General features: G+C 35.4%; 1 protein-coding gene across 5 annotated transcripts; it reads left to right on the top strand.

Moving 5' to 3' along the window:
* The first annotated feature begins 832 nt into the window (after positions 1-832).
* LOC141676822 (uncharacterized) lies at positions 833-3980 on the top strand. 5 transcript variants are annotated; one of them, XR_012557154.1, is made up of 7 exons: positions 833-1124; positions 1306-1377; positions 1866-1925; positions 2185-2278; positions 2351-2489; positions 3347-3406; positions 3745-3980. XR_012557154.1 is itself a non-coding variant. In XM_074482544.1 (5 exons), exons 3-5 carry the CDS (start codon positions 1866-1868, stop codon positions 3852-3854), a joined length of 336 nt encoding a protein of 111 aa, XP_074338645.1. In that variant the 5' UTR covers positions 840-1124; positions 1306-1528; the 3' UTR covers positions 3855-3980. The 5 variants fall into 5 exon arrangements, 2 of the variants coding, with proteins under 2 accessions (XP_074338645.1, XP_074338644.1); XR_012557153.1 differs by having other exon boundaries at positions 836-1124; positions 2185-2489; XR_012557152.1 differs by having other exon boundaries at positions 838-1124; positions 1866-2489.
* The last annotated feature ends 10355 nt before the right edge of the window (positions 3981-14335 follow it).

Here is a 14335-nt window from a genome sequence, read left to right as displayed (position 1 = left end):
TTAAATATTACGATGCCCAAGAATAAGGATGTAAGTCCTTATGAAATGTGGAAGAAAAAGAAACCAAGTTACCAACATCTAAAAGTGTGGGGGTGCCTTGCAAAGGTACTGATCCCTACACCGAAGAAGGTGAAGATATGTCCTAAGACTCACTACGCCATAGATTGGATTCCGCAACCCTTCACACTGGGGTTGTAAAGAAAAGTGTAATAATAGCCTTCAAAACCAATGTCTACCGCAACCCCTCTTTTTTGATGTTGCGGTAGAGTCAAAATGTGTTACCAAAATGACATATATAATTAAAGATGATTTTTCTGAATTTAACTAATTAGTAATTTTTTACATAGAAATGAAATAGTAATTGAAATGTATATTTTATTTATTTTTACAAGTTAATAATATTAGTATATGAATTATTTTTAATTAAAATCACTAAATGAACTGAGTATAGAACATAACATCTTGTAATAGTTTTAAAATTTTATAAATAAATTAAAGTAATCAATTAATTGTAATGAATATGATGTGTTTAATTTAATAAAATTTATAAAATAAATATATAAATAAATTGGCAATGACCAGGGTGCTGAAATAGTTGGGTTGGGCCATTAAACTTTGACCCGCTAAGTTTTTCAGCAAGCAGGAAGTGAAAATTTATTGATCCAGCGCGCCTCCTCTATTTTCCCCCCTAGCCAAATATTTCACTCCCTCTTAAAAGTTCTCCTCATTTTTTTCCTTAGCAAAATTTCAAGTCCTGATTTCCCCCTCTTCAAAAATAAAATCAAAATTAAATTAACATTCAAAATTTAACCCATCTAACATATAACATAAAACCAAAAAAAAACAAAAACTCATCTCATCTCTCTCTATACTCGACCGAAGAACTGCTCTCATCTCTCTCTCTCACCTCATGCATCTCTCTCTCTCAACCTCTCTCTCTTTCTCAATCTCTCTCTCTATCTCTCTCTCTCTCTCTCTCTCTCTCTTCGTCTCTCTCCCCCTCTCTCTCGTTAAAGTTTGAAAAAATTGTCGGAGGTTGTTCAAGTCGGAGTTTGAACCTCAAGCCGGCGTTTAAAGCTCAAGTTTGAGTTTAAAGCCAAGTTGGAGGTCAAATATTAAATTGGGTAAGCTTTAAAACTTTATTTCAGAATTTGGGGTTTTAATTTGAAACCCTAATTTTTTAATTAGTTGAGTAATTGTTTGAAGTTTAACTATTTATTTTCAATTTTTGATTGAGGTGAGTTAAGTTTGTATTGTAGTGATTGATTATTTACTTGGATTTAAGATAATGTAATTGGAATGCAGGGCACTATCATAAGTTGGATGAAGAATACCCAATAAAATTTGTTGGGCACTCAACTGGAACTGCTGTGGCAGGTTATCCGCGTTTTACAACAGATACTTGCTGATAATGTTACCACAGATGAACAGTACTCTCGTTTATGCTTCGGTCTGTTAATTAAATTTTCTAGGACATAATATAGTCTCAATTGGTGTAATATATTTGTCCAATTTGTGCAGATAAAAGGTAATGATTACTCGATTTTATGTGTTTTTGGATAGTTCTCGATAATGTAATTAGTTTGTAAGTCATTGCGTTATGTTAGCATATTTTATTAATTAGTCTGTAAAAAAATAAGAGTAGCAAAGTTCTCGATAATATAACTAGTTTGTAGTCGTTGTTTTATATTCGCACATTTTTTTAATTAGTTCGTAAAAAATGTGATTGTTAAAGTTTTTAGGTTTCTCTTTGTTAGCTTAACTGTAATTAGCTTGTATAGTTTGATTTGAACGTTATACTTGTTTATGCTGCTTATTGATAGTGTGAATGGTTTATTGTTCTATCAATTAATTTCGTTTTGCAGATGGTTCCCATCTTGAGAGCTGGTCTTCTATCTTCCCTGCAACAAAGATATACCACTTGGGTAAGAAATGGTTTCACCTTGTTTCAGCACAACTATCTATCCCAATGTGTATATTTCAATATCATATGATCTAATGGTAAGCATGTAGTTTTTTATTGTATTTTTTGCTATGAAATAAGGGATGAGCAGATATGAGGTTTTCGTATTGTTTTGTTTATTGGTGTATATCCCAATGAGTAAGGTCTTCCGTGCTGTTTTGTTTATTCATGTATGATTTTCATTGTTACCAAATGCTTTTATCTTGTTTCTTTTATTACAGCGGAATATTCTAATCTGATCTTAAGACTGCAGACTGTGTAAAGCTGTTGATAAGAAGCAGCCTCTGTAATTTAATTTTCACGTCTCTCTCAAAGGTAACCCATTTCTTGCCCCTGATGTTGTTCTAGTCTTGACTGTAGGGTATATGGATTAATCTGTATCGACAGAGAGTTTGGACTTGTAAAGTTACTGGGAAGAGTAATTTGACGTATGAAGAGGCGCTGGTTTCGGAACAGAAGGTGATTGAGAAGGTTCTGCAGCTTCCTAGTGAATTATTTGGCCCGGTTCTTCGGGAGGTTCAATTTAGTATGTGTTCTTCACACTCTTTATGTTTTATGTTTGCTTTTTATGGATCAATGTTGTGTTGGTTTGGTGTATGCTCGATTCGTAAATATGGGAGTTAGGTTCTCATGTTCTGTCCTTTTTAATTTTTAGGCTATGTTAAATCTGCATTAACAGGTGGATTGTAATAAAATGTAGGACTGTCTTTACCTATCTTATGCACTTAAAAACAGTGACTGATGGGGTTAAGTATATGGGTTTAATACTTTATTTAAATGTGCAAAAACATGTAATTGAACCTACTACTTCTCAATTTTGTACTCCCAGTTAGACCAGCAAACTCTCTTTATTCAAAGACATGTAGGAGTAAGTGTGTCATGTAATGAACAATTCCCACACAACAGAATAAATATTTTGTCAGATCAAAAATTTAGGATGGGTGCATCTCATATATAAGGATAAGATCCATTAAATTATTGTACCTTCACAACTAACATTATCGAAGGAACAAGGAATTGATTACAACATTAGCCTTCTTGCCTTGCTACCATGTATTCTAAACGTCAGCAAGTTCAAGATATTTCTTAATATCTTTAATATGACTAATTTATTTTATGTTGACGTCATGGTTTTTTTATTATATATGATTTAGTGATAACATTTTCATTTTGTCTTTCATTAATTTTACATTAATTATTTGCTATGATTTATTGTTAACATCTATCATTGAGATACATTTGAGTACTTTTTTGGCAAATCATAATTATTAGGTTCCCTTGTAATACAGTTCATCAAAGCATAATCTAGTGATGTATGCAGTTGTATATGGGTCTTTTTCTTGCTAAAGTAGTGATTACTGATGTCGTTATGTGAATGTTTAGATATCCACTGAAGAAGCTATTGAAACTGCAAGACTTCTTGCGCTGAAAGAAGGTTTGCTGGTATGTTGCAATTTATGTCTAATTATGATGTCCATATAACACTTCAGGAACAATATAGGTTTCTGCTACTAATTTATGATCTCATCTGCATACATTTTTAAAATTTCCCAGATGGGCATTTCATCGGGGGCCGCAGCAGCAGCCCACAATTTCAATTTTTTAAATATGTTCAAAAACATAATCTATTAGAAAGTTGTAGGTTTTTCGACTACTTTAACAATAAATAGTAAGCTGTATGTATGTTATGTTAGATTTTTATTTTTTAGTGATGCATGATATTCAGTTCCACCCTCTTAATTTATATGTAAATCCTAATTATCTCTTCATTTGTATTACAGGCATGCTCAAGCTAAATGACAGAAAATATTATACTGGAATTCAAGCAAATATTAATGTGGCTCACCATGGAGAGAAACAAGCACACGGAAGAAGAATCATTGTCAAATAACGGCCAACAAACACCATGTAATTTCATAGCATTAGTAAACAGCTGCATGAGAATATTCATATAGCATTGTAATAATTCTATCAAAAGGCAAAATGTAGTCTTATTGGTTCAAGTTTATTTATATAAGGATGGTAGTATGGTGATGGTGAAGGTAGTGGTATTATGGGGTAACTGATGTTATGGTTGGTGGATTGATGTTATGATTTCTGGATTGTGTTGGTTTTAAGACGATGTCTTATCTATGGGCACGCTGATTTACAAATAGTTTCTAGCATTTTTTTTGTAAAAGCGTTGCAATATGTCTTTATAGTGTTGCTAATAATCAATGTAAAATGTTGCAAAAAACACTAAAAAGCGTTACAAAAAATACTAAAAAGCGTTGCAAAGAGGTTGCATCGATACCTCACATGTGGGCCCCATTGTGGGCCCCACAAATATTGTACTGATAGCCCAAACCCTACTGAACACTTTTCAAGACCTATTGCAACCCCATTGGTGTTGCAATAGCACGTTTCTGTAACGGATAAACAAGGGTTGTAATAGGGTGTCACCGGGGTTGCAAAAAACTCTATGGCAACGCCTAAAATTGCAACCCCGAAAAAGAGTCGCCATAGCCTTTTTTTTTGCCTTTAGCAACGCTTTTTTGGCCTTTAGTTACGGTTTCTTGGGGTTGCGGAATCCAATCTATAGCGTAGTGACTGTGGATTGTATCTTCATCGGATATCCTCCACACAGTACTACATATCAGTTTCTTGTTCATGAATCCAAGATTCCTGACATTCAAAAGAATACAATTATGGAATCAAGGAATGCCTCATTCTTTGAGACGATGTTTCCCTGTAATCTAGGAAACCAACAACCTACGACGTCTAAACGATCTCATGAGTCTGTAGATGACAATAATGAGAGGGATGAAAGTGAAGACGAAAATGTGGGGGTAGTGAGAAGGAGCAAAAGACAGCGAACGGAGAAATCCTATGGGTCTGATTTTATGACCTATTTGCTCGAAGAAGGTGACCCAAAAACCTATAAGGAGGCGGTTACCTCACCTGATGGGCTTATGTGGAAAGAGGCCATCAAGAATAAAGTTGATTCAATTATGCAGAATCATACTTGGGAATTAGTGGACTTGCCAACTGGTTGCAAACCATTAGGTAGCAAGTGGGTTTTCAAGAAGAAGTTGAAAACGGATGGCACTATCGATAAGTACAAGGCTAGACTTGTAATTAAAGGATACAAGCAACAAAAAGACCTTGATTACTTTGATACATATTCTCATGTTACGAGAATAACATCCATAAGGATGATGTTTGCTATCGCGGCAATGCGTAATCTAACTGTATATCAAATGGATGTGAAAATAGCTTTCCTAAATGCAGACATAGATGAGGAAATCTATATAGAACAACCTGAAGGGTTTGTCGTCCCAGGACAAGAAAGGAAAGTCTGTAGATTGGTGAAATCATTATATGGTTTGAAGCAAGCGCCTATGAAATGGCATGAAAAATTTGATGAGGTAGTGCTGGCCAATGGCTTCAAAATCAATGAATGTGATAGATGTGCCTATTACAAGGAAAACGAGAGTGGCTATGTCATGATGACACTATATGTAGATGATCTACTTATTTCCGGAAGCAATGATAAAGTGATCAAATCTACGAAGGACATGTTGAAATCAAGATTCAACATGAAAGATATTGGACTAGAAAATGTAATTCTGGGAATTCAAATTTCTAGAATATCAGAGGGTCTCACATTAAGTCAACCACATTATGTTGACAAGATCCTTGAGAAGTTTCTTAAGGATGACTTTGGGAAAGCGAGGACACCTGTGGATATGACTTTGCACCTATCCAAGAACAAAGGTGTAGTTGTTTCCCAATTGAAATACTCGAGGATAATTGGTAGTCTGATGTACCTCATGAGCTGTACAAGACCGGCATTGCATACTCAATTAGCAAGTTGAGTAGGTTTACGAGTAATCCGGGAGTTGATCACTGGAAAACGATCATAAGGGTACTACGGTACTTGAGGGGAACTCGAGACTATGGACTGCACTATGGTAGATACCCAGCAGTATTAGAAGGATATATTGAAGCAAATTGGATATCTAGCAAGAAAGCATTTAAGTATACGAGTGGCTATGTGTTTACATTAGCTGGAGCGGCAATATCATGGAAATCCTCAAAAAAACGGTGATAACTCATTCCATGATGGAAGCTGAGTTTGTGGCACTAGATAAATGCGCCGAAGAGGCTGAATATCTACATCAGTTTTTGGAGGATATTCCAAGATGGCCAAAGCCTGTAACTGCAATAGGGATTCACTGTGATAGTCAATCCACTATTGGCAGAGCACAGAGCACGATATATAATGGAAAGTCTCGTCATATACGACGATAACATAGTTCCATTAGACAATTGATCTCAACCGAAATTATCACTATTGACTATATACCGTCAAAAGATAATATCGCGGATCCACTAACCAAAAAGTTATCAAGAGAAGTGGTTGAGAAATCATCGAGAGGGATCGGCCTTAAGCCTATTGCTTAATGGCATCATGGTAGACACCCAACCATTGCTGCCTGGAGATACCAAGAACTTGGTTCAATGGGACAACTAAATCATGATGACCAAATCACTGTGGGGGTAACCCCTGGCCTGTTCCTATGATGAGGAAACAGTGAGACCCGTAAGGTACGGGGTTAATCTTTGAGCTTTTAATGATCTTTGATGAATACATGCAGTTCAGGAGTGAACACATGGAATTCAGTTGAGTAAACGCGGGTTACTCTATAAGATAAAGATCACCTATGTGGGAGAGAAGTGTGGCCACTTCAAAGGAGAATTGCGAGGCACAATTCTCTAGAAACTCCTTCAGAACCAGGACGATGTTCCACGGCCAAAATGGACATACTCATGAGAGCTGAACGAGTCAGAAACGATATAATGATAAGTATATCATCATTTACACAAACGGTCGAACAGTTCAAGGACAAGCACGTCTACTGTCTACGAGTAAAGTCGATATGCTTACTCGAGCGAAGGTTTATGGAGCATTCTCTAGCTATCGTATGATATATCTGATCGAAGAAACTATCACCAAGTCAAGCCTTGTGTCTATCTGTCTGTTTGTCTGTTTGGTGTGTGCTACTAAGATCACCAATCTCACCCATGTGGGGGATTGTTGGAAAATATGTGTATAAGTCCCATATTGGTAAGTCATATTTTTGAGCATTATGAAAAAAAGATGTGTGAGATATGATGATATTCTCTTAATAATGGAAATTATTATTTTCCATTAGAATTTGGCTCAAATATTATGGCATAAAATAATTTGATTTTATTTCAGATTAATTGATATGGTGTATGTCTTGATATATTTAATCTGATTTTGTTTCAGATTATTTATGGAATAGAGTAGCTTGCAAGTATTAAAATGATTCCATAATTAATGATATTTTATTATAGAAAAGAGTAGTGCACAAGTCTATCTACACCTATATAAACACCTCTAAGGCATTAGGGTTAGACACAACAAAAACATATTCGCCTCTAAACACAAAACCCTACATCTCTCTCTCTGTTGGTGATAGTTTCGTTCCCGTTCAAGCTTGCTGAAGGTGCTCGTTATCCGTAACGCCGCCGCTACCTCGTTTTATCCTGGGAGGCTATCGACTCACACATACGGTGAGAGGCGAAATAGCTTTAAGGAGACAGTTTCAACTGGACTCGAGGATCTCTCTTCTGTTTATATCCTTTCTTTCTCTGTTTGATTTCGTTTACTCACGCACACACTCGTTTGATTTATATGTATTAATCACAGATTGTTTTCACAGTATCATCCGTGCAGAGGATATGGTTTTTCTTATAGGAGTTCTAAATCAATAGGGGGTGACCTTTACGTATGTCTGGAATATAGTTTCGCTTTCTCAAGTAAAGTCAGAGCATTTGAATTTGATCTGAACATATACAAATATGTGATAATTGGTTGACATTTACCAAGAAAATGGGGGTTGTCCTTGGGCACAATGGAGGCTTGGACCTAAAATTTATGACTTTGAGGCTAATCTGACTGTAAACCATTGAGAAAATTTAGAAATAGACTTATCTATACATATCTGATAATGCCAATTGCCAAGTGACGTGCAAGCAAATTGTCTCCCAACATTCATTTTGTAATTAAACTGTAGCCACGTCCATTTTGTAACATTTCCATGTAAACGTAGCTTTGCTCTTATTTTTTTCCACACATCACATGGAGACGGAGGAGATAAATTTTCAAAAATCTGCTAAACAATGATCAGTACTAATTAAACCTCCACTGATGATTAATAAATCAGGCATAAGTATAAATATTAAGATATTTGATCTATAAAAGACATGGTACTGATTAAATGCTCTGAGAGTGTTCTTATAAGATAATATTAGGTTGATTAAGCACGCAATGCGTCGTGCAACTCTTATATAGTGAACTAGTTGCATGTTATAAACGGAGATGATGGTTTAAGTAAGGAGAGATTAATTTAGTTTCCTCTATTATCAGCAAGAGGGTGTTCAACATATCCCTTTCAAGTAGGAGGTGGTGGGTTTTTACCAGGAGAGACGAGACATTCTGGACATGTTGGTGGGAATTTTGGCTCGTTGACAAAAATAGGGCATGCAGAGGCCGCACTTGGCCTGTAATTCCCGACTAATGGTTTCTTTGACGTTTCTGGATGATGAAGAATGACCGAGATTGGTAGTTTTTGAAATAGCTATTTGTATTCAGCCGGTGGCTTGTACTCTGATAGGAGCTTTTCATTTTTTACCTAAGAGCAAGGGAGAAATCAGTGAGCACTGATCCGAGAATGAGGAGCAGGTTCAAGTAGTTGAGAAACAGTTTTGACTTAAATGCATTATGTCTACCTCTAGTTTCCACAATATGTACTGTGTGTACCTCGGTTTAGCTATTTAGCAGTTTGTGTACTTGCAGTTACAAGATTCTTTCATATTGTGTACTTCCGTTACTAATGCACTAACACCGTCAAAACAGGCTGGATGGGAAGGGTAAAGTTGTATTTTCTCCTCTCAGATCAGGCTTAAGTTTGGCGGCACAAAATAAGAAGAATAAGAGAAACAAAAACCTCATAAATAACCCTAATAAATTGTATGTTCATTAATGGTAGTCTCTTAAATACACACAATCTTTGTCCTAATGACGTGGATTTTGAGAGAAGCTGGTAAAGGAGACGATGATGGCCCAAATTACAACGGTAAGCAAACTAGGTTTACTTTGTACCACTCTGTTTTGTGTGTTTTCAACTCATATATATCCTTTGAAGATGAACTAGTGTTTCATTTGTGGTATATGTTGCTTATGTTGTTGTGTACACGAGCCTATTATCATGGCTTTAGTTAGTTTTTGATCAATTTTTTGTATGTCTGTATATTATGTAGATGACACTGATTTGTTCACAATAAAAATACATGATGGAGGTCATTTCAATGGAGTCTCTGGTGCCTACATTGGTGGGAATTTCAGGTATGTGGTTGATTATGATATTGACGAGATGTCACTTTTAGAACTTGATAATATGCTAGAAGAGGCTTTTGTCATAATAGGTTATATTGAGAAATTTAATAAAGTACCTCATATGGAAGATGTATTTACTCAAGGTTGTGGATCCATAATATTTTTAGATGGTTGTCACTTGAAAGGGCCATTTGGTGGCCAGCTTTTAACAGCAGTAGGATGTGATTCTAATGATGGAATGTACCCAATTGCTTGGGCTGTAGTTGAAGCAAAAAATTCAGAAACATGGAATTGGTTTCTCAATTTGTTGGCTTATGATGTTAACATCATCAATTCTGGTAGTTGGACCTTTATATCAGATAGGCAAAAGGTACTTATACATTATTTGTTGTAATTATAAATTAAACAAATGTGCACTGCTGGGACTAAAATTAATCTATTGAAAATGCAGGGACTCATCAATGCTCTTACTACTGTTGTACCTAATGCAGAACATAGGTTTTGTGTTATGCATTTGTATAGGAACATGTACAAAGATCACAAAGGAGTTGGAAGTAGAACTTTATTGTGGCTTACTACAAGATCCACAACAGAATTTATGTTTAATAAACACATGTCAGAGCTGAAAAAGGTACTTGAGTTGCTTCATTTTTTTACCTTTGCTAAGCTGAGAGTGGCTTCATTGATACCTATTTCATGAATTTTTTTTACCTTTGTTAGCTGTCCAAAAAATATTATGACTGGTTGATGGAAAAACCAATGTTATAGTGGTAGACAGTTGATGAATCAAATGGTGTTGTCAAAACTAATAAAAAAAAGAAACAAAAGAATGCAGTGGGATTAAAAGATAAAAAAATCAAGGCACAACAGATGCATCTCCAAAACCCTCTAACCAAGTGCCTACAATAATAGTCCCTGAATTGTCAAGTGGTGGTCAAGGTGGAATTTTTGGTTCTTACACTCAGCCTGCTAGGATGGATGATACACCATTAGGCATACAACCTCAAAGATTCATGGTTAGGGGGAGTCATGTCACCACTTTGAGGCAAATTAAAGCTGAGGCTAATGCAAGAAAGGCAAACTTGGGTAAATGACCTCCTTGGAAGTAGTAAAAAATGTTGGAGAATGATGCACTAGAAACTAATTTTTTATCATATATTTTGTTATAGCTAGTGTAATGCTAACTATATTTTTGATAAAATTTGTTGTACAAATTTTATTCAAACATTGATGTAGTCAATTTCTTTTGCATGGTTTAATGAAGGTTTTGCTTTTGCTATTTTCATATTGGCTTAATATGTGTACCTGTATTGGGGTTATGAAGTTTGAATGCTTTGTAACTTAAATTTTTGACTAAATACAGAAGAGGGTTAAGCAAGGTTTTAATGTATTATGTACTATAAAAACACACACTGCTACCACTATTTTGCACACCAAATATCACATATCAGACACACTTTGTTTGTAGTCATGGCTGGGTGGAGTAAACCATCTTATCATGTAGCCAAATTAACTGTAAGGGAGTGTTTCATAGGTCTAGAATAAGAGCATATGTTGGTTGTGTGATGAGAAACAGGAGAGATGAGTGGATCAGGGGGCTGCAGGTATGATAGGCTTGGTGGTACCACTTGGTGCAGAGCTTTTGTCCATTTTCTATGGGCTAAAGTTGGCTTGGGAGAAGGGTGATACTAAACATGTTTTTGTGGAATATGACTCCGAGGAGGCAGTGAATGTGGTTACTAATCCTGATCCAGATTTTTGGCTTGCTGACTTGGTTGTGTTCATCAAAAATCTGGAGAATGAGGCATGGGACTCATGTCGTATTGAGCATGTCTCCAAAGCTGGAAATGAGGCTGCTACTGTGCTTGCTAATTCCTAGCTTGATGGTGAAGGAGCTTACTAATGCCCCTGGTTTCATGGCCTTTATTCTTGCTGCTGATATTGCATAATTTATCTACTTATGCTTTGTTTTATTTTCATTTCTATGTATCATTTTCATGTCTCTAATGGTGCTGCTTTCATTTCTATGTATCATTTATATGCACCATTTCTTATTGTAATGTTGGATTCTTCAATGATCTATCTACTACTGTTTTCTTGTTAAATATCAAAAGTGCAACAAACACAATGCAATTCATTAACTTAACAATGCTCATAAGAGCTACATTATGAATTAAACATTACAAACACATTTTTTTCCGGATAAATTGTAGACTATTAACATAACAACAAAGACAAACACTAATTTCATAAACACACTAATTTGTCTGGGCACAAATGCTTCAATTGGGGCACTATTTTGCTGGACTATCTTCACCTTCTATTTCTCTTCTTCTTCATTCTCTATTCTTCTGAGCAAGACACATATCACTTCATGCCCACGATCGCAAATCGGACCATCAATCCATCGGAAATATTTGCAACCCCTTCTACTATAAACACAACTCACAAACCTTCTTCCAGCATTCCTCTCCGTCCAAGTTTTCCGTTCAACTACCACCATTTGACAATTATAATATTCCCCCATTCAACAGTTATCTTAGTTTGCAGCCACTTCATGAACAAACCCCCCCTATTATGTTTATAGACTAGCAAATAACGATATAGCCATTAGGGGTACCAAAAGATAGTAGCTATCCCTCTTTTCCAGCTATACACAAGCTGCTAGAATCTTGTAACCATAGGTACACACATTGCTAAATATTGAACTAGAGGTACACATAATGCACAATGTGGAAACAACAGGTACATAATATGCATTTTACTCAACATTTTTAGTGTATCTGGTATGGACGTTGTGTTATCAATTTATCATGTACACTAATTAGGACATGCCCAAAATTTAGGTAGTTTCATCAAAAGTAAATGGTAAGAACAGTGTAACTGTAACCATTTCGTGTGCAAAGTTCTCTGAAAAATTTCAGTGAGGAGAAAGGACTTGTCATCCGACATGAACAAGAAATTGATTCGGTCATGTGTCTATATGTGAATTTTAAAGTATGAGACGAGAAATAAAATTGGGCACCTTGTGCTTGCCACAAATATAGTCTTACCTATCACAAAGATTGGTGGTGAATAAATGATGTATAACAAACTAAGCACGTAAACTGAGTGTAGCGTGCTCATAAGTCAGGAGCTAATAGATGAAGGAGATAAATTTTCGCAAATATGCTAAAAGATTATCATTAACGACTAATTAAAGCTCCACTTGTGATCAATTGAACTTTCATGCAATGTAATTATATGAGAAAAAATCGGAGAAACATATGTATCCAAATATTACATGCATTTTTTTAGCATCAATCCACAAAAATCTTCTAACTAAGCCTACATACAATGATAATAATCGATAATTTAAAATTAGCATTCGAACTTCCTTAATTTAAAATTAGCATACGAACTTCCTCTGCCTCTCCGCATGTGCACCAACATCCAAACTTCAACAAGAGCAACAACAATACGAGTACCCACAATGAAAAACCACCAAGGACCGTGAATTGGTAATCTGCGGGTCACAAAGGACTGGCTCACAAAAGAGTATCACATGATAAAATCTCTGAGATCGCTCATTTATACGAAATAGGAGGGAGAGAAAGATCAATGGTTGTGTTTTTTAACTTTTATAATGGAGGAACATACAGATGTATTAAATTTTTAACTAAAAACTAAGCAACATCAAGTAGGCTCAAATTTAAAATCTGTGAGTAATGTTACAAAAGTGACAGTACTGACTAAGTGCTCCAGGATGATTAAGCACAGTGGCGGACTTACAGTATACACACTTGGGATGGGCCCCAGTCAAATGTGACCCACTATTTATATACTTTAAACACATACATGCATGCCCCCATTCAAGAAATTAAGATGCCCCCACTAAGGCTACTCATGTGTTGAAATATTAAAAGCACAGTTAGGTCCAACAAGCCCAGAAACTAGAGTCCAGTCCTAAAAAAAATTGTGAATAAGGCCAATAAGCAGCATTAGTGCAACACGTATGTAAAATACAATCGGCTAATCCGAAGAATCACACAGGGTAAAAAGTGAACAGGGGAGAATAAAAAAAAACCCTACCTTGTCTTAAATCGAGCAAGAAGTAAGAAGCTGCTGACTAATTCGGGTGATTATCTCCATCTTCTAATCGTCGATTAGTTTTATTTCAATAATTATAGTCTCTCCATATATATATATAGTGTATGTATCTGTGTGAAATTTGGTTATTATTTTTCATTATTTTTACATTTAAATGAATATTTATGTGTGTCTAGTTTTTGTGTGTGAAATTCTGAGTATGTTTATTCAATTATTTGACAAATGATATATAATATAGTAAGATATTTCAAAAGATGATACTAATAATCAGGAGGAAGAATCCTTAAGAGCAAACGTTAATATATTTCATAATGTCAAGAGGGAGAAAAAGATGTGCAACAACGTCAAGCAAGTGATCTTCAAATATATGCCACATCATTTAAGTTCGTATTCTATTTGCACTTGATGTTGGGTATTTTGGGGCTCACGGATATATTATCACAGGCATTTCAAAGAAAAGATCAAGATATATTGAATGTTATCTAATTAGTGGAGTCAACAAAGCAAAAATTACAAAATTTTAGAGTTGATGGGTGGGATTCTCTTTTGAATAAGGTATTTTCTTTTTGTGACAAGTATAACATTGAAAAGTTAGATATGACCGAGGCTTATATTAATCCAAAAAATCGGCGGAGAAAAACTGGAATCACCGATGAGCATTATTATTCTTTTGATTGTATCGATGTTGTTGTGGATATGTAAATTACAGAGTTTAATGGCTTCTTTGAATCTACGTGATTCATTTGGTGATTTTGATCCATTGAAGTTGATAAATTTAACTGAGTTTTATCCAAATGATTTTAGTCCTGCTGACGGGATTTCTCTTGAGCATGAATTGATGATATATATTGATAATGTGAAAGCAGATGGAAGAT

Source organism: Apium graveolens, chromosome 8 (assembly GCF_009905375.1).
Source record: "Apium graveolens cultivar Ventura chromosome 8, ASM990537v1, whole genome shotgun sequence".
Classification (NCBI taxonomy): Eukaryota; Viridiplantae; Streptophyta; class Magnoliopsida; order Apiales; family Apiaceae; genus Apium; species Apium graveolens.
The sequence above is the reverse complement of the archived record's forward strand: the minus strand, read 5'-3'. Positions and strand labels throughout refer to the sequence as shown.